Genomic DNA, 25,629 nt, shown 5'->3' on the forward strand with positions numbered 1-25,629 from the left:
CCAATCCAACACCCTGTCAAGGCAGGGTCACCTCGAGCAGATGCTACAGGAACACGTCCAGGTGGGTTTGGAATGTCTCTGGAGAGGGAGACTCCAGAACCTCCCTGTGCAGAGTGCGTTGCTGATGTAAATAAAAACTGGTGATGTGGGAATGCAGCTGAAGCCTGTTTTAATGGATATACGTACAGTCAGTAGGGAGCGCAAAACTGTGCATGAAGCACTCTGGAGTGTCCTTGCACGGGGGAGCTCGACCGAGGGAAATGGTCGCTGCCGGGGGACGCGGGCACCTCTCGGGGCAGGAGGGATGGCTGCGGAGGGCAATGCGATACCGGCGAGGAGGGAGCCTCGGGCCATTCCTGCGCGGGGAGGAGCCGCTTCCCGCCGGGGAGGAGAGTCCGTGTGTGGGGCGGGAGGGGGTGAGGGAAGCGCCCGTGGGCTCCTCCCCGGCCTCCGTCCCTCCGCCGCCGCGGTGAGTGCCGGGGAAGGGCCGGGGCGCGGGCGGGCCGCTGGGGGAGGGCTGCCGGGTCCCGCTGTCGGCTTTCTGTGAAGCAAAGTTTCTGTGGTACGGCTGAAAGCCTTGCAAGGTGGGAGGGAAAGGGCTGCGCCGCTCCTGAGCTGGAAACTTCGGGGCTCCGTGGTGTTTCCTCAGGAGGGTCCGTCCCGCCCGGCGGCCGGCGCTGCCTGACGGGGAGCGGGGAGCGGGGAGCGGGGACGGGCGGCAGCGCCCGCAGCTCCGCGGCGTGGGGACAGCGCCTCGTTACAAACACAGCGGCGCTGCCCGCCGTAAATGGTGCTCCACATGCTGGCGGGGATGTGGCGCTCCTGAGGGCTGTTGGGGAAGGGCGGCGAGGTCCCATCGCTTCCCATCGCTGCCGTCCCGCCCTGGCGGCCGTGGCGGGGTGCAGTGAGCCTTTTGCTGCCCCGAGAGCCGCGGCGCAGATCCCAATGCAGACATCTCACGGACTCACGGGCCACTCGCTTAGGCCCCGGTGCTTTGCCCGCCTCACCAGAAAGAAGCTGGAAGAGAAGGAGGCGGGAGCGGCTCGCAGGGCAGGATGGTGCCCGTGGCCTGGCCGTGATTCCATCAGTTCCGTGATTCCATCAGCTGCAGCCTTCCGTGTAGGATTCACTGCTTGTTGAATGTGAAAATAGTAAATGGTAATAGAAAAGTTCCATGTTTATAGACCACAGTAAATTGCCCCCTCCTCCTCTGTGTTTTAACAAAAAAAAATTCCCCAAGATTTCTCTGGTTGGAGAAAGATTCTTTGCTTTCTAGTAGTGGCTCATTATTTATTGATCTTTTCCCAACGGGAAGGAGTCACAAGGAAGCCTCATAAAGTCTTCCTGACAGGGGCTTCTTAATGCATCCAAACACTATATATAAAGTTATATTTCTGTACAGAGGATTCTGTTAAGATATGTAGGAACAAAACCTGTGAGGGATGGGAATATTTCTGTCAAAGCCTGTGCCTTTTAAAGAAAAGCTTGTCATTTTACCAGATGGAGGCAGAAATAATTTCTTCTGTGTTCTTTTATATCTGTTGCTCTTCAAATAACTAGGGATGCTTACAAAAGCTTATGATACAGTCAAAAGAGACTGAGAGAAGGGAGAGAGGAAAAACCACTGAAAGATGCTGATTTCTGGGACCCCAGAGCGATGCAAGAGCACGAGTTGTAATGGATTTACAGGAACATGATGTTAACATACGGCTCCCTGGGCATTTATTGACATGTGTAGCATCACTGATGATAGTTAGACATTGTGAAGTGGGGCGTGATGAGTATGCTTTAATTCACACAAACAGAATAATCTGCCCAGAGACTCTGTACAAGCTCTACCAATGCACCATTTTTGTTATAATAATAAAGGGCTATTTTTTAGTACCTTTGGGAATACATTGCATTGCTTCTCATCAAACATGCAGACTTTTTGTGTAGCACACGTGCCCATTTGCCTCTGATCTCTGCATGTTTTTTACTGTTCTTGAACTAAGTAAAATAGCTGAAGTTCTTTTAAATGTGAGAGCTGCTGTGTGGAAATAGGTGTTTTATTCACTGATTATAGTAAATGACTGCTGTTGCATGCATGACATAAGATGTGGAAAATCAGTCCCTTTTCTGTCTCTCCCAATGATAGCAAAAAGTTGAATTTATGCTGGCCTGACAGAGTCCAGATTACCAGGCATACCAAAATTTCCAGTTCTCTTGCTGTAATGACTCTGTAGCGAGTAACTGGCACTGTAAAATAGCTTTTCTCAGGAAACAAATCTGACTTGGAGACACAAAAGGCATAGGGCTCCATTTCATGTGAAATGGGGCATTGTTTTCATACAGCCGCCTCTTGCAGAGTGATTATGTTTTGAATGCTATGGACAGAAGGCTGTGCTAGTGGGGACTCCCCTAGCCCTGGGCTGGCACCCAGGTTTGTGTGCTTCACTGTTGTCCTGCCACAGCTGGCTACCAGGTGCTGTGTCAATCCTGAAGATACTCCAGCTGCTGGCTGCAGGTAATTAGGTAGTGGCAGAGGACTTTTTTTCACGGGCAATTTAGAGGAACACTTCTTGTCAGGATAGCAGGACTGCAGAAGAAGTAGAATTGACTGAGTTTTCAGCTCTTCAGAAATATTCTAGATTGGTCTCAAATTAGTTGCTTTAACAGTTGTTAACTAATTTGCTCCTCGTATTGTCTTTACTGCATCATTCTACACAGTCTCCTTTGGAGCAGCCTGCTCAATAAGGACTCAATTCCCTAGCTGACCCAGAAGGAGAAATGTTTTTTAGCTGTTCTGTAAGATCCTTCAGCCCCTTTATCTACAGCATTTACCTTTGACAAGATCTTGTTGCAATAAACCAGCACACTCTGTGATGCCAGGGGTCTTGCAGCACTGGAAGTGGAACAGGCATCTCAGTTTTGTTAGAAGAAAGAGCTGGGAGATCTTAGTAAAAAGAGGATGTGAGGAGGGCAGGGCCAGGGAAAGTAGAAATGAATATATGCTTGCACAATGCTGAGAGCAGAGGGAACTCAGAGGAGACACGAGATAAAGTGCCAGTGCCTTCACTGCAGCTTATTGACATGGATTGTACAAAACCTTGCTGAAAGTACTGATGCTTTTACTGTACCTCTTACTATGACAAATTTCATTTCCCTGTTTCATTTCCCTCCTTATTCCTGGCCTGATCCCCATCTTGCTTCCTCTTTTTATTCTCAGTGGCACAGGTTTTTGATGGCATTGATTGCCACACTTGCTGTTGCTTCTCATATCGCTTCAGTCCCCATCAGCATTTCATTCGGCCAAGACCCTGTCTTCCCTTTCTTGGCTTTTACAGCTAGCTGGTGGGGAGGTATTCTGCTCTTGGGTTCTTTTTAATTCCTTCTAGTCTGTTTCCTGCCTTTGTCACCTGATGGACTTTGCTGCCCTCAAAATGGCTAACTGCATTTCCTCTCCAACATCATTGGCAGCCTCTTCAGTAAGTAATTGGGTTTTTTAAATTTTTCTTCTTAGGAACCAGAAGTACATTCAGTTCCCAGATAGGAAGCTTTTCCCCATGAGTCTTTCTCCTGTTGTCTCCCCATTCTAGACTCCTGCTTCATTCAGGTGTCATCTGTCTTATCAGTCTCCATTCCTCCTTAGGTGCTCTGCTGTTTCAGCTACTCTGTCAAGCTTGCACGTCTTTCCCTTTTTCTTGCTCATTTCTGCAAATAGATGTGTTCACAAGCTGTTGCTGTTAGAACAGGCGATCTGTTTTGTCCATAACTTTATAAGACCCTTAAGGTGTCTCTCAGAAAAATGATTTTACTCACTTTTTCCCTTTCAGAAATGGAAGGCAGTACCCTGAGGTGTCTCACATTAATGTGTATCTCAGTCTTTTCTAACAGCATCCCCATGACTGATGCAACTGCAGTCACACAAATTACACTGGAATTGAATCCAGCATCTGGAGGGCCCAAGATAAGGCAAGGAACACTGTATGCACTCTAGTAAGGAAGTGCTTTCAATGCCTGTTTATAAGCTGCATAAGCATTTACCTTTAAACATACCAGATGTGTAACCTAGCTTTGTGAAACTGACAGATCCTTCTACAAGAGAGTTAGCAACCTTGTGTTCCCTCACTGAAAAAGTCATATTGAAGCACTATGGAAGCTGGGACTCTGCAGAAAGAGAGATGATGGGCTTGCAGATAAGCTGGAGACCTCATGTTGTTACACACTGGCCTCATGTTTTTAAAAACACTGCCAAAAGAACACCAACAGCACAAAGAAAGCCCTAGTGAAACAGAATCATATATGTCAAGTTTCTTCATATGGCTGATACACTTTGCAATGAATACATGTAGCAGGAAGTCTTTCTGTTCAGCACCATTTAGTGTTCTGCTCTTCATCTGGTGTGGATTTTCTTAGTCTGTGAATTGTGGAAATTGCCATTTTTTTCTGACTTAAAAGGACTGATGAAAAGTACTAAGTACTCCAGTACTGGATGGTGTGGGGTTTTGCACTAAATTTAGTATTTTCATTGAAGGTACCACTGAGTACATCATCATGCACAGAATTCATATTGCCAGTCCTGCCAATACCTGCTTGGCATTTTTGTTCTTTCTCCTTTTAGCCTCAATTTATATATCTTTCTGCTTTGTTTCTTGTTTCTCCATTCTCCTGCAGATCACCCTGTGTGAAAGGGAGCCTGCTCTGTCCTGCAGCATTTGTATGCACACCCCTTCCAATAGCAGCCGTGGTTTGTACTGAAATGGATGTAGTCAGATGCATCTTTGAGACCTTCTGGTCATTCCATATTTTTTGTGTTCTGTCCTGCTGCTGTATTTCTTCTTTCCTTTCTTGTGCTTTTTGTAGGTGGAACTGAAATAGTGAAAAAAATACTTCAATTTGCTTTGTACACTTGACATCATGTTGGTTCGTTCTTATGGTTTTATGAATATTTGTCTCAGTTCTTCTTACAAATTAGGAAGAAAGAAAATACATTAGAACAACGTGGTCCTGGAATAGCCAAAGCAAGCAAGGAATGTTGGGTGGATGCAGTATCTTGAAAGAGTAGGGTTAATATTTTAATTGCACGTTTTAAGATGATGCTATCTCTTTAACTAAAGCCTACAGATATTTAAGGCTAAATTATGTTTTCAACATGCTCAGTCTTCATTTGCAGAATGAGCTTTCTTGAACAAAGAGATGTGCCAGTGTGGCTTCTGGAAAGCTGAGTGACTCAGAAATCAGCCACTTCCTCGGGTGGGTCATCTGAATGGGGTAATGAAAGCTTGATTTGTCTGAGTAGATGCAGTCACTTACTGGTGTGGTAAGAAATTCAGATTCCTTGGTTACATTCCGTTTGTTGGAAACAGTTTTGCCGTTTTGGGAGTTGGCTGTGACCCAGAACAGTTGTGCCAGGTCTCAGCCCTCGGAGAGCCCAACTCTTAATGCAGTTATCTGTGTTCATGCAGGTCAGACCCCCTAAGCTGGGACCTGTTGGGAAATCTGAGGGGCTAAGCTGGTTTGCCCTGCTGGTTTGACTGTAGATAGTTAGTATCACTAAAATGCAGTGGCATAAACTGTGTCTTTCTCCAGCATCAAGCAGGGGAAGCTTCACTGATGCAGACAGCAGCTTCTGATGTAGAAAACCCATAGAAGTGAGATTGTTCCAGTAGCAGGTCATTTAGAATTATCTGTGAACTGGCAAGGCTCAGTTATATCTTGACTGGGGAGTGCTGGGGAGCATTTGAGAAAGTTTGCCATCATTGCAAATGTCTTGGGAAACTGAGAATTTTGTAGCAGCAGTGTTGGCACATTTACAGAATTTTTGAAGGGTTTTGTCTTTTGGTTTTGTTAATATGACTGTAATCAGAATCTAAGAACATTCTTCCAGATATCCCTTGACCTGCTGAAACAACAGTATGTTTTAACTGTTACTGGGCGTTGTCAGTCCTTTGTGTTGATCATGCAGATTCTCACTGTCTGTGTGGAGGTGATTCAGTTGAGATCTTGGCAAAAAATTAGCTTCCTGCATGTGAAATCATATGTGCAATTTGTACCTAAATAGTACCTAAATGAACTTACTGTTGAATTGTAATTTCAGTGTAACTTCATGCCTACTATATGGTGGGCACGCTAACTAAAATTACAGGAAGCCGTGCTTTAGTAATAAAACAGAGAGCAGTCTGATCCTGATTCCTCTTGCTTTATGCCCTGTTGAGAAAAAATAGGAATAAATGGGCATCTAAAAAGAGCTCCCAAGAGGTGGTTTGGAGAACAAGGGCATACACTGTGTATGTATTTGCAGACAAGGAGAGAGCATTCATGTTAAAGAGTATGGTTTCAAAATAGCATCCCTCCTGGTGTTGGTGAACCTTGTATCCTTAGAAGCTAAACTCTTTTTTCTAGTTTAGCTAAAACTGCCTCAGAGTTCACAAGGCCTTGCTTTCAGGGACAGGTACTATATTTTCAGCTCTTCTTACAGTCTCTTGTTGTAGCAAAAAAAACCAGAGTGAATTGCTACTATAAATTAATTCCTCCTACAAAATTAATTGCTATGAAGTATAATTTTATTCTGTTTATTTCCTTGTCCAGATTATGTTTGGACAGATGCCCTGCTTAGTCTACTCAAACATTAAAAACTAATAAAAAATATTAAATTATGCATTAGGAACAGGCAATTAATTAAGCAGATGCCAGTGATGGTGTTTGAGGCAAGCTGGAGTAAAATACTGGTAACAGAAGGGAGACTGCCTGTTGTAGGTATTTTATTTTTCAAAACCTGAACAAATAAATGAAAGTACCTAAGGAAGAAACGTTATTAAGAAGTTGGCCATGATACTACAGAGAGTTTGGGAGTATTCTGTGATGTCTAACTGAAGGATGTATGTGCATAGAGTAAGGTTTAAACTGAGGTTCTGTACAATTACTTTTTGCAGGCTCAGTGATGTGCAGGACATATTTCCTATTTGCCTGAAGTTAAATCTGAGCTGACCTGTCGCTACAAATGGACAGTTTTTCAAAGATGAGGCTTGGTGAAGCAGCTTCTTGGTATCTCAATGATGGAAGGCCAACTTTGTGCTAATGTGGACATTCCTGCGAAAAAGCCTCCAGAAACAAGCCCTCTGTCCTTCATTGCTTTGCTGAAGGTTCACCGAGAGCTCCTGGTCAGTAGGATCCGAAACACACAGTGCTTGATTGATAACTTGATTAAGAACGACTACTTCTCCACTGAAGATGCAGAGATTGTTGTCCAGTTTCCTACTCAACCAGATAAGGTAAAATTGTTTTTTTCTCTAGCCAGTGAAGCTCTTGGTTACTTTCAGTTTATCACCAGATTTTAAGGGTTCATCTGACAATTTTACATCTAGTGTGTTTTCTAACCTTTGTTGTTTTTGAGTTTTCCCACCCTGTTCTTCCTGGATGAGTATCTCCAGCACATCCCTTTCCAGCTCAGCTGGCACTGCTGGTTATGCCCGTTGGCAGCTGTAGGAATTTAGCAGGGTGATAATTGCTGTTCTGTCCCTCCCAGCTGTGGCTTTGTCCTCTGATAAAGATGTGGCCACATGGTTGTTAGAGTATAGCAAGGAAAATCTGCTTTAGGATGCTGTGGGATAGATCATCCTGCTGTAGGAGAGACAGAAATGAAATGTTGTTTTAGAAGTTAATGATTGTTTGTTGTCTGTGTGAACACCTTCCTTTCTATTTAAAGACCTATGTACCTTGTAAATGTTTCTGTGGAAAATTGATGTATCCTGGCATATTTGGGGTTTTAATTCATCTTTGGACATCAGTAGCAAGAATTATTTCCCTTCATTAGGAGAAAATTACCATTTACACAGTTGGTCTTTGCATGGTAGCTTGAAACAGCTGAGGAGATTGTTTCCCAGACCAACCAATGAGGCAGCTTCAGAGCCCTGCCACAGTTAGGGGCAGGCAAACCATAAAAAATTCAAAGACCTTGGACTTCACCAACAGTGCAGATTTTCATAAAATAATCATTCTTGCTGGCATATTGAAATGGTAACACAGTGCTCACACTGTGTGTAGGGTCAAAGCTGAATAAATGCACACTGTATGATTATCTCAACTTCTTATTGTTCAGCATAATATGCATGGTTGTATGCAAAGCTGAGGGGGAGGCCATGCATCAGGAGTCTAAGCAGAGACAGAGAGCAGGTCACAGTAGTGTAAGTGAAGTGGACTCTGTGGGAGCTTCTCTGGAAGGCATAAAACTGCTTTTTAGAGCATACAAGTTATCAGAAAGTGTTCCATGCTTTGCTGTGCTGCATGTACATCACCCTGATTTAAGCTCACAAGAGACCACAGTCTCTGGAAACCCTTTGTGTGGTTTAGAACTGCATTCTTCATTCATTTCTAGCAAGGGGATCCTGACATTCAAAATGTGCCTCCAGATGACTTCTCTGTCTTGCAGAGGGTTTTGTACTAGGACTGCCTTGTACTGGTGCACAGAGATCACCCTCTGCCTTGCCCGTGGAGGGGACACTTTGTGCTGAGCTGCTCCAGCCACTGCCTGGTAGCCATTGGTTTTGGTAATAACTGCAGGCAGAGGGGCCATTGTACAGAGGGAGCCTGGAGAATTGAGTTGCTGTGTTGGAAGGAAAAGTTGTAGGGTTTTGGCTCAGCGTTAAGATCCAGGGAGGGATTCAGCCTATCCTGCTCTGAACCTGGCTGGATCCTGAGGTAAATCCAAATGTGACTAGAGTATTTACAAAACAGAGGGTGAATTCAGGGCACTGAGAAACCATCTCTATTTTCATTTTAAACAGCACAGGGTTTAAAATACATTGTGTAGTCAAGCTGAGGAAATCCTTTGGTTTCCCCATTGAGGACTGGCATTTATCCATTTTGTTTCTGGTTAGTGTGATTGAGCTACAAGTTCAGACCTTAACTTGCAGAACCAACTCTCTCACAGCACTCAAACACAAATGGCACTTGGGTTTTGTGGTGGCTCCAATTCAGAGCTGGATTTTGATTTCACCTTTCTGAAGCACTAGTTTTGATTCTGGACCCCTGGTCCAGCCCAGAAAGGATCCTAAAGCAGCTGACAGGTAAAATTGTGATAAAAATGCTGTGTATCAATGATCCTTCCTGTGGTGTTTCTTCAGGTTCGCAAAATTCTAGACTTGGTTCAAAGCAAGGGAGAAGAAGTTTCGGAATATTTCGTCTATGTCCTGCAGAAAGTCACTGATGCTTACTATGAGCTTGAGCCTTGGCTGGATGAAATAGGGTACAAGCCTTCAGAGAATATTTGTAGTAAACCTGTGGTAAATACAGATCCAGGTAAGGCCATGCATCTCTATCCCTTCCCTTAGAAGTGCCCTGCTATGTAGGAAGCTCCAACCAAGTGACAGGAGAGTAAAAGTTTAGGCAGGCACAGCCAGGGAAAATTAAAAGGCAAAATTAATTAGCCAAATTATAAGGCACACTGTATAACACAAGGGTGATTTTGATAAATTACATCCTGTTTTGTTAAACTTGGGCTCTTTCTGCATTTGGTTGTAGGTATGTAACACAATGGCAGAACCACCTTGTGCCAGCTGTAGTATTTTCTAGGCCTCTACTACAATTTATTAGCAATATTGTGATGTTTTGGCCATGGACTAGACAATATTTCATGATGAGGACAGTCAAGCAATGAGGCAGGTTGCCCAGGGAGGCTGTGCAGTCTCCATGGGGGTTTTCAAGATCCAATTAGACAAAGCCCAGAGTAACCTCATCTGATGTCAGAAATTATCCTGTTCTCAGCAGGGGGTAGGACTAGACCTTCTGAAGTCCCTTCCAACCTAAATGATGATTATTGTCATCCTAAATGATGATTTTTAGCAACCCTAAAAATCAGACTTTAAGTATGCAGAAATTATTTCCTCTAGAGAGGTTTTTCCATACTACATAAATATAAGAATTACTTTGTCCTCATCTGAAGCAAAGTTTCTGTTGAAAACCACAGGCCAACGTTGTGCAATAACTGAGATTCTCTTGTGGGGTTTTTGTCATCTTAAAAAAATCTTTGAGATGCCTGGTACTAGGTTTCTAAAATGCATGGCTTCTGTTTGCAATAATATGAATGGCTAAAGAAGTTAGGAAAGAATAGCCACCTACCTGATACAACTGCAGTTAGTATATAAGTACTGTGAAATCAGTGACCAACAACTCCAACAAGCCTTTGCAGAGAGTTAAGCAGCCTTTGACAAATGATCAGGGGTTTGGCTTTGAGTCTCAGCTGCAGGATAGTAACCCCTTAAACCAATGCAGCATCACTACTGGCTTCCAGGAAGTGGTGGCTCACATGTGACCTTTCTTTAGCACCTGAATTTCCCAAGTGGGTGATGATGGCAGCACAAATAGAATTAATCTGCCAAAGAACCCTTTCCACATTAGAATTACTTTTGTTTATAACCCCCTCTGAGTTCCCAAAGAGGTGGGTCAGTGTATACATAGGTTTTTAAATAATAGTCTCTTTAATAATAGTTCACTGTCTTTTTAGTTAGCAGGTATTGCCAGAAACTCAGACATGAACTGGGACGGGACTCCAAGTTTTTTATGCTGTACGCTCAGAAGGAGGAGATGCTGCTTGAAGAAATCTACTCCAACAGTATTATGGAGCTGGTCAGTTTTACCAATGAGAGTCTTGGCCAGGTGGGACAATTAGAAGCCCTTTTTGATGATGCAGTTGGGCTAATTAATGAAGATGGAGAGACTGTTTATGTCTACGGTGATGCAGGAATTGGAAAATCCATCTTGCTGCAAAAGATACAAAGCCTTTGGGCCAGGAAGGAGTTGGACATAGGGGCCAAGTTTTTCTTCTGTTTTCGGTGTAGGATGTTTAGCTGCTTCAAGGAAGATGAAGCCATATGTTTGAAAGACCTGCTCTTCAAATATAATTGCTACCCAGACCAGGACCCCGCAGAAGTGTTCCATCACATCTTGCAGTTCCCTCATACAGTTCTTTTCACTTTTGATGGCTTTGATGAGATCTATTCCAGCTTTGATCTCAGCAGCGTACCTGAGGTATGCTCACCCAATGAACCCATCCACCCCCTGGCACTGCTCGTAAGCCTTCTCAGAGGAAAGCTTCTTAAGGGATCCAAGAAAATTCTTACTGCCAGGACAGGAACTGAGATCCAAAAAAACATCATTAGGAAGAAGGTGTTGCTCCGTGGTTTCTCCAGGAATAACCTGAAGGAATACACAGCTATGTTTTTCAAAGATGAGCAGCGACGAGCACTGGTGTCAAACCAGTTGGAAGCTAACCCAAATCTCTGCAGTTTGTGTTCAGTGCCTTTATTTTGCTGGATTATCTTTAAATGCTTTGAGCACTTCCACTCCAGCCAGTGGTTTGACGGCCACGAGCTCCCAGACAGTTCTGTTACATTAACAGATGTATTTCTGCTCATGATTGAAGTACACCTGAACCGAGCAGTGAAAACAAGTTTGCTGAAGGGCAATATCAGGAGCCAAGCAGAGATGTTCAAGTCAAGAAAGGAAAGTCTTCTAGCTTTGGGTAAAATGGCATACAAAGGGATGGAGAACTCTTCCTTTATCTTTGAGCAGGAGGAAGTCTCATCGGCAAATATCTCTGAAGAAGATTTGCAATTGGGCTTTCTCAGGACAGTTAAAGGTTACAGTGGCTGTGACAGTCAGGCCACTTATGAGTTCTTGCACTTAACCCTTCAGTCTTTTTTCACAGCTTTATTTTTGGTTATGGAGGAGAAGGTGGGTAACAAGGAGTTACTTGAGTTTTTCAGTGAATGTTCTTCCATGGAGACTGCCCAGCCTACTTGCCTTCGTATCCCCTGGCTGAAGAAACAACTAGCAGGGGAGGATCCTTTCCAAAATAAAGAACACTTTAATTTTACCAACATGTTTCTTTGTGGCCTGCTTTCTGGACCCAGGCAGAAGCTCTTCAGACATTTAGTTTCACCTGCGGTCATTAAGAGGAAGAGAAAAACACTCATCACATACCTTGGGGAGAGCATGAAATCCCGCCTGAAAGGCTACACTCGGTCCAGGCTGAAAAGCTACAACCAGGTGCAGGTGCAGCCCAACTTTGTGTGGATGCTGAGGTGCCTGTACGAGACGCAGAGTGAGAAGGTGGGGAGGATGGCAGCCCGCCGCATGCACGCCAACTACATCAAGCTGGCCTACTGCAACGCCTGCTCTGCCGACTGCAGCGCCATTTCCTTCCTTCTGCACCACTTCCGAAAGCGCCTGGCTCTGGATCTGGACAACAACAACATCAATGACTATGGAATTAAGCAGCTGCAACCTTGTTTCAGCAAGCTTGCAGTCATCAGGTAGGGGTCTCTGTATGTAAGCAGGTTGTTATGTATTCTTCGTTTATTCCACAAACCGGTGGGCTGAAGGAATTGATCTCGCAAGTGGAGAAAGAGGAGGATCAGTGCTGCTGCAAATTAATGTTTCAGATCTTCTGAAATCTTTGTTCATTTAGTCATAGGAGCAGAGATAAGCTGTGGATTTGGAAACCAAAATGGAAAGGGTGGAAAGAAGTTCTTAGAAGCACAGACTGTTTAAACCTGTACATTTAGTTAGCTCCATCTCAAATTGTTTTGTCTCAGAAGAGAATTTTTATGAGAGAAGGTGCTTAAAGGAAAAAGGAAACAAAACAATCTTCCATTATCTGAAGATTGCCTGAGGCCATCTCTGCCCTTGATCATAAGGGGTAAGGGAGGACCTCCTAATCACAATAACCCTTGATCAGAAGCTCTGAATTTCTTGCTTTTGCATCTTGTCCAAATGTCTGGCTTTCATAGGACAAAAACTATCATATACATCCATGAATGAATGTAGTTGATGCCTTCAGATGTGGTGTTTCCCCTGAGGTGTTGTGAAGGGAGGACATGGCTTTGTGTGAACAGGGAGAACTAACTCCACCTCTGACATCACAGGCCAGATTGTTTCACCTCCAGCCATTTGAGGTTGTACCATGTAGATATATCTTATTTGTCCAAACATTTAGGTGCAGTAAATCAGGATCTCTTTAAAAGCTCCTTCAGCCCCATGAGAATATTTTTTAACAACTGGTTTTATTCTTCCTGTTTGGCTGTGCCTTGCCTTGTTTTCCTCTAGGAATAAATCAAAGCCAGTGACTCCTGTTTTTTTCCCCAGTGATTTGCAAATTGACTGACCTCCCAGGAGAAAGCAATAAGGAAACTCCTGGAGAAAATGCATAAGTATGTAAGACAAAACAAAGAAGCAAAGGCCAGCCTTTCATTCTTCATGCCTATCATGTGATCATGCCATACACAGTGTGATCCTAACACCAAAACAGTCTTTTAGGTTGCCCTTTTAGGATCCCTTTATGGATCTTCAGATGTTGGAACTTTTATTTCTAATGAGCAATTTCTGCAGGTCAGGAAATGTTGTTTCCAAGAGCTTAACTATCCCTTTCAAAGAAGCAGGCTGCTGTCCTGATCTGTAGAAACTGGCTGATTTCTCCTGTGTGCTGCTGCATTCCAAAGGGACCAGGTTGCTAACTAGCAAAGGCTAGGGTGGCTGTTGGTGATAAGGGACTCTCAGCAGGACATCCTCAGGTACAGAGTTTGTGTGCAAACTAAATGTGGTCAAAATGTTTTCATAGGGACAGCTTTACCCAGAAAATGTGCTGGATGGCAACTGGAGTGCTTCATTGAACCTGTCCATAAGGTGAAAAAGCTTGAGAAGTTTCCAAAAAAACCCCCCTAAACAACAACAACAACAAAAACCCCACCCCAAACAATTGTGAGACGAAGCATTTTTGTTCTGTGAATGACTGATACTGATTTGCTTCGTGTCTGGCTGGGGCAATAAAATTAGAAACATCTAGCACACCCATGGGAGCACAGTTCTGTTTTCTGGCCAGGGCTTTTCACAACCTTTATTTGGTGAAGCCTGAATGTGTTGTGACTTTCAAGATGCCTGGCTTTCACTATGTACTCAGAGAGAAGATTGCAAGATTAGTAGTTTGGACAGCTTGCTTTTGCTAGGGTGTTAAGCAGACTTTCTTCCTGGAATCACAGTAAGCACAGAAGGAGGGTGAGATGTTTATCTGGAGTCTGACTTCCTACATTTTATTGTTCTCAGTTCTGTGGACAGCTTCCAGAGCATTACCTAGGAGATCTGGGGCTTTCTGATTTTTATCAGTTTTGGAGTGAGCCACATGAATGTGAGCTCACATTTCCCTTAACAGCTTTTAATATATGGCATAAGGACCTGTTAGAATATCAGAGGAAAATGCATAGGCCTCCAGACATTTGTTAACTCACAGGTGATGAACGTTTCTAGTATGTATTGATTCAGACTTTTCATTCCCTTCTTTCCAGGCTGAGTGTAAATCAGGTCACAGATCACGGCGTGAGGATCTTGTATGAAGAACTCTCCAAGTACCAAATTGTGTCTTTCTTGGGGTATGTAGCCAGCTGGGAGCAAAACACTGAGCAGTGATACTGGAAAATAAAACTCTAAAGCTGTCAGCACTGACACAGCAGAGGTGGGGTGGAAAGTACTGTTTCAGCAAAGCAGCTTTTTGTGTCAGAAATGATTCTGTGACAGTTCACTGGGACAAGGACCTCAGCCTCCTCTCCCTCACAGCCTCCTGCTGGCATCAAAGCCTTCTGTGGCACAGTGTGCACCACCAGTTAACCTGCTTGCTAATTTTTATACTGAAAGCCTTCTGCTGTGGAAGGGATAGACTGCAAGCAAGAGAGCATGTGTAGTTATAGCCTGCTGTTTTCTCCACTGTAAACTGATTTATTTCAACTATGCAAAGCAGATACAGCTTGGTAGAGACTGCTGTCAGCAACATGCAGTTTCCAGTGTCATGTTCATGATACCAATTTCTTTCAAGGGCTTAATTAGTTCTTAATGAAGCTGAAGCTGGAAGGCACGTTAGCTCTGACTTCCTGCTCTTGGTTAAGTAGCTACATAAAAATGACTTTTTGAAAGGTAAACATGAATACCAAGAATAGCTTTTTTCCTCCAGTGCCCTAATGTAAGTACAACTGCTCAGGTATCTGCTCTTCAGTAATATTTGCAAGGGGATTTTATGACTTTTAAAAGACTAAAAGTACATTATGGTGTTTTGTCTTTTGACTTATCTTCTGGCAATATTATTTCTGTACTAGCACAGGAATAAAGGGAAACTTTGTTTGCTTGTGGAGACCATTTATTTAAAAAATATATGTAAATATTCATGATTTGCAGTCTGGTCTCCTTATATTTTATATCTAGCCCATCACAATATGAATTATATATCAAAATAGAAACACAAGCAACTGTGAATATGTACAAAGCTGCACAGAAAAGATAGATGCTATGTGTGCATCATAAAACATTCAGGTTGTAAATATTTAACAGCAGTAATAACCTATTTTTACCAATGTGATTTTTCTTTAAGCTTATACAACAACCAAATCACTGATGTTGGAGCCAAATATGTTGCAAAATTAATTGAAGAGTGTTCAAGCCTGGAATATGTTAAGTATGTTGGATTTTTTTTCCTTTCTACACTATCCTAATTAAGCAGCTTGAAAGGAGAGGAAGAGTAGAAAAAAAGAAAAAATTGTATTTGAAATAAAATATCATTTAGGTTGTTGTTGTATATTTGCTTTGCAGTAGTCTAGCAGTGGATGGCAGCAGGTGAAACTCTTGAATCCATAGTCTTTTCTGGAATACAGTACTGAGTTAAAGGAGTGCATGAAACTTGTTCTTTACCTAAATCCAATCTGAGCACCTGAGCGAGGCTTAAGCTGTGCATGGACCTTGCTGCTGCTTCCAGCAGGCAAATTCCCTTGGATTCAGTACCAAGCTTTTTAGTGTCTGACCTTTTATGGGCCACTGGGGTCGGTCTGTGCTGGTGTCATACCTCAACTCTGGAATTCCCCAAATTCACCTGGTGACTTGTTCCCTTTAATTCCTGGAACTTCCCCAGATAAGAGTGTCTGGCCATGCACATTGGTTGGACATAAAGGTAGATCATTAACCAATGGTTTAATTGTGACCATAGCAGAAACCAGAGGGAACTGCAGCAATGTCAGCTTTGGGAGGGAATGTAGGAACAGGCAGCCAGGGAATCCTGGGTTCTAGTCCTTGTTCTACCACTGACTTGGTCTGAAACCCCACTCTGGCCATATCCTTCTTACTTGAAATTTTTGCAGAATTTTGAAACCCAGGAGCACTTAGTTTTTTCAGTGCTTTGACAGTGCTTTGCTTATTTAATGTAGCTTTCACAAAAAAAAAAAAAACTGTTGAAGGATGGTTGCATTCACGCTACATAGTAACCCTAGAGGTTATTTTGAGATAGAGTGCACATTCATGTGCCCAAAGTCAGCCAAACAAGACAGTTTTATGTAAATGTAGTGGCTTGGGGCTGGGGGGGAGGGTTGGGGGTTTGGTCCGTTCTTTAAATTAATCTATATGCAATTATCTCTCCCTTGAACTCCAGCCATTTGATATCCATGTAGGCCAAAAATAGAAGAGGCCTTGTGTAAAAGTCCAGCCTGGGACTGACTGCTGCACTGACCTGTGCCACTGCCTAGAGCCTGTGCTTACAACAGAAAGACTTGAAATTATTGCAGTCTGTGCCTATCAGCTGCAGTCTGCTCTGGAAACACACAGTCAAGAAATATTCTGTTCCCTGTGGCATCATGAAACATGCTGCATGTAATTCATGAGCTCTCTAGCAATTGCTGATTGTATGAATTATATTAAAAACAAGGCCAGTGTCCTTGCCCTGAGGTTCAGTTCCTAAAGCTCGTTTCTATCATACTGAGCACCAAACCCAAGACGCTACTGCAGTACTTCTGATTTAGAGGGCTGACATGCAAAACATGCAAAAGACAACATAAAATTATGTCTTTTAGTCAAAGGTCAAGTGCCTGAGTATTTTTTCACTCTGGGTTAATCTTTGATAACTGCAGGTAACCCGCAGAGTTAATTAGCCTTAAGTACTTGTGTGGCTTTCTGAGCTGGTGTTCTGATAGCTGCACAGTTGTAAGTGATGCACCTCATCAATTTCTGTACTTTGTGCAGAATAGGAGCAAACAAAATAACGAGCGAAGGAGGGAAGTGCCTTGCCCAGGCCATCCAGAAGAGCAAGACAATGTTTGAAATTGGGTAAGTTCAGTGCTAAAGAGCAGAAGTTAGGGCTTGGTCTTGGCCAGGCACCTGTAAATCCCCTTATTGGGGATTTACAATATTTTCATGCTTGCCTTCTCTCCTCCTTCTATTCTTTCCCTCCTCAGCAACAGCATTAGAACAAACAAGTGTAGAGGCATAGCCATATTTTTCATGGAAGAAAATGCTGCTTTGTTGTTCTTCGGTTCACTCAATGTTGGCTTGGATTTTGGCATCTGTTTTTTTCTTTTTCACTGTTCTGACAGAATCCAAACAAACAAGAGGACAGTATATAGAGCTAGCCACTTCCTTTATGGCAGCACAACTTCTTTAGAGATACTTGGTTATTTTTAAGTCTGTGTGGTTTTATGACAGTTGGCACTGCATCTAGTTATTGAGTGTCACTGTTACACCTGTCAAACCTTCTGCATCACATGCTGATAAAGTTGTGAGCTGGGACAATAAAAGGGTATTCACATCGTCCTTTTCCCTTAGGCTGTCCCTAATTGCAAAGTGCTATTACTGGAGAGAGCTCTGCATGTACTCCAAACCTTTAGTTCCTGCCCTTTTTCTCAGGAAAGGTGCTAGGTTTGATTTATTTTATTTATTTTTTCCTCTTCTGGCAAATCCCAGTTTCTCTCTTCACTCTACAGGAGAGCACATTTCTTAAAATTTAGTACTTGAATACATGGAATTAAAACCTCTGCTTGGCCATTGTGAAAATCACAGTAGCTGTGAGACATAGAAACTGGATGTGTACAATCAGATTTTTGGCCTTTAATTTTGTTGTTCTACAACATTTCACAAATACAGTGAGCAACCTGCACACTTCCATATAGCTGGGTCTGGTGTGCTGTACTTGCTCTAATTTCAGTGAAGGACTCCTGTTTTCTCCTGTGGAGGAAATGATTACTCCAAGTGGACTTAGGGTAGCTTGAACAGAAATGTTGAAATAGCAAACTGCACTGGCTCTGGAGGACAAGGAAATTCTGGGGAACTTACTGGAAGTCCATATGTTTAGATACCACAGAGCTCAATTGATTTTAAAAGAGCTGCCAACTAATTACCCATAAGCTGAGTGTGGCTCTGAGTCATCAAGCCAGGATCCCTGTAAAAAACCCAACAGCACAGACCTCAGCAGAGGTGCGTTTCAAACCTTTTAATACAGAGTGAATTTTCAAAGTGCTTACTCTGCATGGAAAGGATTTGACCAGGTACTCCTAGTTTCTGATCAAATCTCTCCAGCTTGTACCATGTTACCTTCTCTCCCATGATAACCCTTTGTGTAATCAAGGATGGTTTTGCCTTTGGAAATACTATTTCTTACCAGTGTGCAGCAAGGTGATCCCTAAAGATTCCTGCCGCACAGGCTGTCTCCTAGAGCTGCCTCTGTGCTGTGGCCTGAGGGTGCTGGTGAGTCAGCAGAGGTTACTGGTGCCATGTGCAGGCAGTGGAACACACCTGCCTCGCTGGGGAGGGTACCTGCCAGGTTCCCCACGAGCCTGAAAGGCTGGGAAGTAACCAGGAAGGAGGGGAGGGGAGAGAAACAGGGAGAATGCATTGCCAAGAGTCAATAGGGCAGCACAACTGATACCTCATGTTCTCCTCTCTTCACTAGGATGTGGGGTAATCAAGTTGGAGATGAAGGAGCAAAGGCATTTGCAGAGGCCCTGAGGAACCACCCCAGGTTAACAAACGTGAGGTAAAACATCAGCAGAGCCAGACAGCTTGGTGCAGTGCTGCCTTTTCCATCCTGCTGTGAAGCAATGACACTCTTCCCACCAAGGGTTGGCTTGGAATGCCATCTGGTATTGCAGCCTTTGCTGTGCAGCCAAGAGGTTCCCTGGTGCAAGCGAGAGGCCAGACTCTGTCAAAAAGCCCTGTGCAGCTTTTGGGCAAGTTAAAATACCACATGACTGGCATCCTTTCCTCTGTGTGCACCTCCTGCCCTCATGCTGCACAGAGGTCTGGCATTTGTGAAGGCACATGGTCAGTGGATGCCATTTTGATCTGGGAGCATTAGCAGGAGGAGGCACCAGCTGTCACAGAATTGGGTTCCCAGTGAGCTCAGTATTAACAGCATCTATTGAAAAAGTGCAGCAGCTCTTACCAAAGTGCTTGGTAGGCCATAATATGAGGGGCTGGGACATTCTTACATTTGGGCTCATCCTGTGCTCCAGTGGAGCTACACCACCACACATTCAGTGCTAGTGATATGTCATCCTCACTGGAGTTCAGGGATGGATCTCAAACCAGCCTTCTGGAAGCCATAACACAGGTGAGATGGGAAGCACAGCAGAAACCAGCGTGTTAAACAGCCCATTCCCTGCTAAACTTTCAAATGCTGGCTGGGGATTTAAAGATTTGAAGATGTTTTGGAGTCCCTCCACACAGCTGGAGCACTGGGTTCATGGTTACCCTTTCTGTTTGTCTCCCAGTTCCACTGGCCTCCAGGGTGAGGGGAGCAGGCAAGGCTCCTTAGTTTCCCCACAAGGTGGCATATGGCACTAGTTTCTTCAGAAATACTCTGGGAGTTTGGGGATCTCTGGAGAGTTTATTGCTGCCACTTCAGATCCAGGGATTTCAGAGCTGGTGCCTTGTCCTCTTTTCTGCAAGCAGCTAGTCAAGCTTAAAAATTAAAAGCTGAACAGGTGCAGTGACCTAGATATATTTAAACTTAAAAGCCATCTGAAATAGCCATCTTCCCATAATTGCACAATCCTTCCAGATGCATCAGACTTGAAAGAAAACATTTTGAACTTGAATCAGAGCTCAGGGATTCTCAGATGAGAGCAAATATGCTGATGAATGTATTTGCAGAAATAAAGAGGAGTAACTGTGTTCTCTCGAGCTTGGGTTTGCTGGCATTTGTGCAAGGTGAATCCTCTGCTCTGCAGTGTACTTGCTTGTGGCTAATCTTGCTCCATGATTAGCATTCATAGTAAGCACCTGTGGTAGCTTTATGTGAAGACCAAGGGAAGATAATCCCTACTACATCAGTTTACTTTATTTGCCATTTTTAGGCCCAGGCATGATGGACTGAGAATATCCAGTTTAAGATGAAGCTAGGAGGGGCTCATGCCAATACATACTTGTGTTATTGCTCTACTGGGTTCCCCTTTCTACAGTTTTTGAGGCCTTGCATTATTTTAAGGGGGGAGATGCTTTCTGAACTCCTAAAGCCCAGAACATAACTTTGACTGGATGATTTTGCCAATGTCTCTTCAAAGAATGGAGGGCAGACTAAGGAATGTTTGTGGTTTGTAATGGAAAGCATTTACAAGCTCATCTCTCCATACACAAAGAAGGTGTTGTATGTAGAAGAATGAAGTATTTGGATGCCTGAAGGACTTAAAAGGACAAAGTTTCCACTTTGTACAGGGATGACAAAAACATGTGAAAACCTGTGTGCTGCTAAGCACAACTCTTTGTCCTTGTTAAGAGCCTCAACTCTCAAAATTACTGAGTGCAACTCTGCTGTCAGTCCCAAGAGCACAACTCACTGACAGCAAACCTCGTGGATTGTTTGATAGACCTCACTCAGGCTGCAGACTGTGAACTGCTCTCACTTGTAAAAGTTGTAAGTGGTTTGTGAAGTATGTGAGCCTTTAAAACACACAAATGGTGAGCTATACATCTGGGAAGCAGATCATCCAGGATATTCCCTGGTATTTGCAGTGGGAGAGCCAAGTGGTTCTGCTTCTTAGACATTTGTATCTTTACTTCACAGTCTTGCATTCAATGGCATCACAACAGAGGGAGGCAAGAGTATTGCTGAGGCCATGCAGCACAACAACTCCGTGAGGATATTCTGGTAATTGACAGTGTGGTCTCTTTCTCCCTTGCTTCCTTTTCCAGAGCAAAATGCTGGTTTATGTCCTCCAATCCCATTGCCCTTCCTACTCTCCCTGCTCCTTCTCCCTGCCCTCATCCCCTCTGCTTTCCCTAACAGCAAGCTATAAGGTATCCCTTTGGAAGAGTGTGGGCGTGAGTAATGGATCAGAAGCACGTGTCCTTTGGGACACATTCCAGTGACCAGTGTCATGCCTCACTCTGCTCCCTCCATCTTGCTTTCCCCACCTTCTCTCCTTTCCATCGTATGAAGTCAAGTTCTCTGTCCTCAGTTTTTGCACCTCTTCAGTGTTGTCTGTACCTTTTCCCACCACACCTCATTCACCTTTTAGACACTAAAGCATCATGAGAAAGTATCACTAGAGCATTGCTCAGAGAAATAAAGATCTGATACTCTTGTCTCTTTTACCTCCAGGGCTTCTCTTCAATATCTCTTTGTGTCCAGCCTTTACAAATTGCTCAGGGCAGGAACAGCACATCCCCCTTTGGCTGTCTAAAGCTAAGTCACAGAAAGCTGCAAAAAAGGGGGCTGAAAAATAATGTCAACATCCTAAGTGGACATTTTCTCTCCCACTTAGGTTGACTAAAAACGAGCTGGATGATGAGGCAGCAATGAGTTTTGCAGAGATGCTGAAGGTCAACAAGAAACTGGTGCATTTATGGTGAGTTACATTCCACAGTGGCACAGGCTCTTTGGCAGTCACTACATTAAAGCTTCACCTTCCAAGTCTATGTAGGTCACAGTAACAGCTTCTGTGCATGGTCTGGATGCAGCTGACTGCTTGTAGACAGTTCTAACGGGAAGTCAATAAAGCTGCTGTCTAGCATTTGGAACCTGCTTCCATACAGGGAAAAGTTCAAGCTGTTTCTGGTAACTTTCAAACTAATGATTGATTTCGTCTCTCATTAGGGGAACAGTACTGGCCTCAAAATCAAAAGTTTCAAAAAAACAAAAACCCAAACCCCCAAGCAGACAGCTAGAATAGAATAAGGTTATTACAATTCTTTCTGTTTATTATCATGCTATGAAAGTAACTCTTCAACCAAGAACCTAGGTGACAGACAGATACATGTCACATTTGCCTGATGCTTGCTTTTCAAGCTAGCAATACACTGATGCATGACACTCATCTCCAAGGCATCAATCCCCAGGAAACCAGGGATTATTTCTAGCAATCACAGTAAGACTTCTTACACTTCTAAGAAAACACAGCATTGGCTTTTCTAATCCAGAGGTTGCCAATGGATGGGGTTGGGCAGATGGGAGCTGTAAAAAAAAAATAGCCATCCATTCATCTCAAGTGATCAAGGGAACACCAGACATGGAGTCCCTTTGTATGCTTTACAAAGACTTGGCTGACCACACTCCAGCACACTCCCTGTATTATTCCTAGTTCCAGCCCCTTAGGAATCATGCTGGCTGTCATGGGTGCCAAGTACTCACAGCCTCTTTTGAAAGCAGCAGAAGCTATGGTGCCCATCACCCTGAAAAGGAAAAGACAGTGGGGGAAGTGCTTGATTTCTTTGTGCACAGCTGCAGATATAATTCACTGAGCAGTTTGGGTTGAATTCATAATAAAACTTACCCCAGCCAAAGCAGGCATAGTAATCGAGATGAATGTCTTTGTCATGGCTCAGTGTTGTCCAAGGGTGTCTGCCAGTGGACAAATTGATATCCTGCTTTGTTGATTGCACCAGTGGATACCTCCAAAAGTGGTAATCTATATAGATAGTTGAACTTGAGGCTGAATTAAAGTCTTTCTCCAGTAGCAGAAAGACTGTACTGGATCCCTTTGCATTTTGATTCCAAGTGCAGAAACTCCTTTAATGGGAATGCCTCCTTCCCTCCCTCCCTCAGAGATTGTTCAATACACTCCAATTTTCAACCTCATCCTGAATCCCGAGGGATTCATGCAACCAGTCACATGGAATAGTACAGCTGTGGGGCTCACCATGGTAGACTGAAAGGTGAGTACTGAATTAAGCTAGGCTGATGAGTATTTTTATACTCATGCAGATGAGTGGCCTTTGTTCATCTTTAGCTAATGGGATGGTCTACAGTGGTTGATAAGAGTTACCTACTGTTTCATCAGTTTCACTGCTTGAGGATCTTAGGTATGTTCTTTTTCCTTTCCTAAGCTCAGATGAGACATAATTTATAGCTGGTAAGTTGGCTTCACTGGGACTTGCACCTGCTCATACCAGAGTCAGAATCAGTGCTTTATTTTTCGAAGATCTTGTTGGTCTGATAAACAAGACTGGAATATTTGGCAGCTTCTGGATCATAACTGCTAAAACACTAGGCCTACACAGGGTCTGTACTCAGAATTTTCTGTACATCACTTAAAAATACCTCACAGTCTTCTTAGTAAGAAAGCAGAGCTGAGAAGTTTGTCTGTCTCAGTCTAAATACCACAATCTCATACCACTAGTGAACATAGCAGAAATTTGTCAGCTGTGTAATTAAAATTGCTCAGAATCTCCAGAATGGAACCACATGCAAGATTGAAAGGAAAAGATTAATGCTCTGAGCTCTGTTTCTGAAAGTGCATGTGGGACATTTGACCAATACTGTGTACCATTCTCACAGATAAAATCACAGTCATTTTCTTGTGGCAGACAGCTTTGCTCCTTAACGTCAAGCTGAGCACAGGTTGTGCATGTGCTGCAAATTAGTTTGCATGTTAGATTGACATGAAATGCTTTTTTTTTCAGGCTTATCCAGAATCAAATTACAGCCAAAGGGGTGAAGTGCCTCAGCGAAGCTCTCAAGGAGAACACGACTATTCAAGAAATCTGGTAAATGTCCCTTTCTCAAAGGGTCACTTTGTAAACTTCCTTTCCCTTTAAAACCCTACTGGCCTTACTACTTCCCAGCCTAAAACATTCAGAGCAAGTTTATGTGAGGCAGGGGTTGTAGTTCCAGCTGTGGATTTCAGACATGTAAAAAGCCACTGCCATTGAAACATTTCCTTGTGTGTTATGAATGTCAGGCAGTTTTCTTGGTTCACATCTGTCTGTACCACTGATTTGCAGAATCAGGGCCTGAATTTGTAGACCCAGCTTTGCTTGTTGTTTATATTTTTTAACTTCTGAACATGTCCATGCTTTTCAGGACCTAAATGCCAAATAAGCAGGAGATGATTACCTTTAGTGAGCATTACTAGTCTGGTTCACAGCATTTGTGCTTGGATTTTTTTGGGCGGTGCTCCAAACATACTGAAAGTGCTAAGCTACAAGAAGATTAACTTTTTGTAGGATTTGTTTGTTGTAGATTAGGTGGGCATCACATAGTCACACGTGTACATTTAAGGCAGAAAGCCAAATACCACGTTCCTTCCCTCACCTCAGGGAGCTCAGGAGTCAATAGAACTGAGCTGGTTTTAGCACTGCTGTTTTATTATTGAACATGAAATTTATTTTTAAATATATGTATTTGTTTTAGTGAAAGGACACTGAATTCTTGCTTAGAAAGACAATGACTCACTGTCTGACTAGTGTGTTCCCTGGAGATGTGGAAGAGGTACTTTTTCCAAAAGCCACTGTCAGCTTTTGTCTACAGAAGAGGCATCAACTTCCCCTCAGATCATTCTGAATCTTCAGACTGAAATCTGTCTTTCGGTTCTGGCCTGAATGTTCGGAGGCATTCATTAACCCAAGTAATTTCATAAATCTGCATGGTTTAATGGATTTCAACATTTCAAGAGCAGCACTTAACCAGGCTGCTCATTTTCAGGGGTATAAGTATCAATGTAGATTATCTTTATGTAGCCAGAATTGAAAATTTTGCCATCAGTCATTTCACATTAATAATGCTTGAGTACTTCACAGAATTTTCTTACCATGTTGTCATGGAAGACACAAAATGCTCTGGAGACTTTAAATATCTTTAAACCAGCCCACTGCACAGTAAGAACCTTTGTCAACTCTGTGCTGCTTGCTGAAATGCAAACAGCTGGTTTCCAATGCCAAGTTCAGTTACTGGAGTTCAGGTGTGTGTTCAGGTTTTATTTCTGAGGGAGGAGCCTTGATCCTTGGATGTGCAGTGGGAACAGCAGTGCTGGATCCAGCCTAACACCCATTCCCAGTTGATAAGCATGCAGCCCACGTGACATTTCAAACCTCTGCACCAAAGATGATGCACACAGATGATGGGAAATGGTCACTACCTTACTTTCACTCACATGCCTTTTGTTGTACTCCTCCAGCTTGAATGGGAACCTGATAAGCCAAGAAGAGGCCAAAGCTTTTGAAAATGAAGAGCGGATCATTTGCTTTTGAATGAGGATTTTCCCATTTTGCCAAGTTGGTGTTAACAAAGGCTACTCCTACACTTGGACTGCAGAGTTTATAAAGGCATCAGTCTACAGTGCTCGTGGCAGGAGAGAGATACACAATAAGCTGTCTTTTTATGAGCACACTGCACTCCCTCAGCTCCATCCCTTACCCTGCCTGTTATTTTTAATCCTTTTGGTGAGTGGGAAGCTGTCTGGGTAAATAATTAATGTTTGTTTGGTGCTTTGAAGATGAAATGCAAAGTGTTAACAGACTAAATCCACTGGCAGGTGTATCCATTTTGATAACTGAGTTTAGATCTATTCTGTACAGTGATGTAAATAATCTGTTAACTTATTTATATTCATAAATAAAGACATACAAGTATGCATA

At 43.3% G+C, this 25,629-nt stretch overlaps 2 protein-coding genes across 4 annotated transcripts; one reads left to right on the plus strand and one right to left on the minus strand.

Annotated features, from left to right (window-relative positions):
- Positions 1 to 188: 188 nt before the first annotated feature.
- Positions 189 to 857, minus strand: LOC131081104 (uncharacterized). The gene has a single exon (XM_058020003.1). It carries the CDS (start codon positions 855 to 857, stop codon positions 189 to 191), a length of 669 nt encoding a protein of 222 aa, XP_057875986.1.
- NOD1 (nucleotide binding oligomerization domain containing 1) lies at positions 417 to 25,629 on the plus strand. 3 transcript variants are annotated; one of them, XM_058028757.1, is made up of 12 exons: positions 417 to 469; positions 6,915 to 7,253; positions 9,105 to 9,279; positions 10,484 to 12,293; positions 14,319 to 14,402; positions 15,392 to 15,475; positions 17,026 to 17,109; positions 18,728 to 18,811; positions 20,840 to 20,923; positions 21,540 to 21,623; positions 23,677 to 23,760; positions 25,170 to 25,629. In XM_058028757.1, the coding sequence occupies exons 2-12, from the start codon at positions 7,035 to 7,037 to the stop codon at positions 25,240 to 25,242; spliced, it is 2,865 nt and encodes a 954-aa protein (XP_057884740.1). In that variant the 5' UTR covers positions 417 to 469; positions 6,915 to 7,034; the 3' UTR covers positions 25,243 to 25,629. The 3 variants fall into 3 exon arrangements, with proteins under 3 accessions (XP_057884740.1, XP_057884759.1, XP_057884749.1); XM_058028766.1 differs by lacking the exon at positions 417 to 469 and adding an exon at positions 488 to 562; XM_058028776.1 differs by lacking the exons at positions 23,677 to 23,760; positions 25,170 to 25,629 and having other exon boundaries at positions 21,377 to 21,615.

Source organism: Melospiza georgiana, chromosome 1, assembly GCF_028018845.1.
Source record: "Melospiza georgiana isolate bMelGeo1 chromosome 1, bMelGeo1.pri, whole genome shotgun sequence".
Classification (NCBI taxonomy): Eukaryota; Metazoa; Chordata; class Aves; order Passeriformes; family Passerellidae; genus Melospiza; species Melospiza georgiana.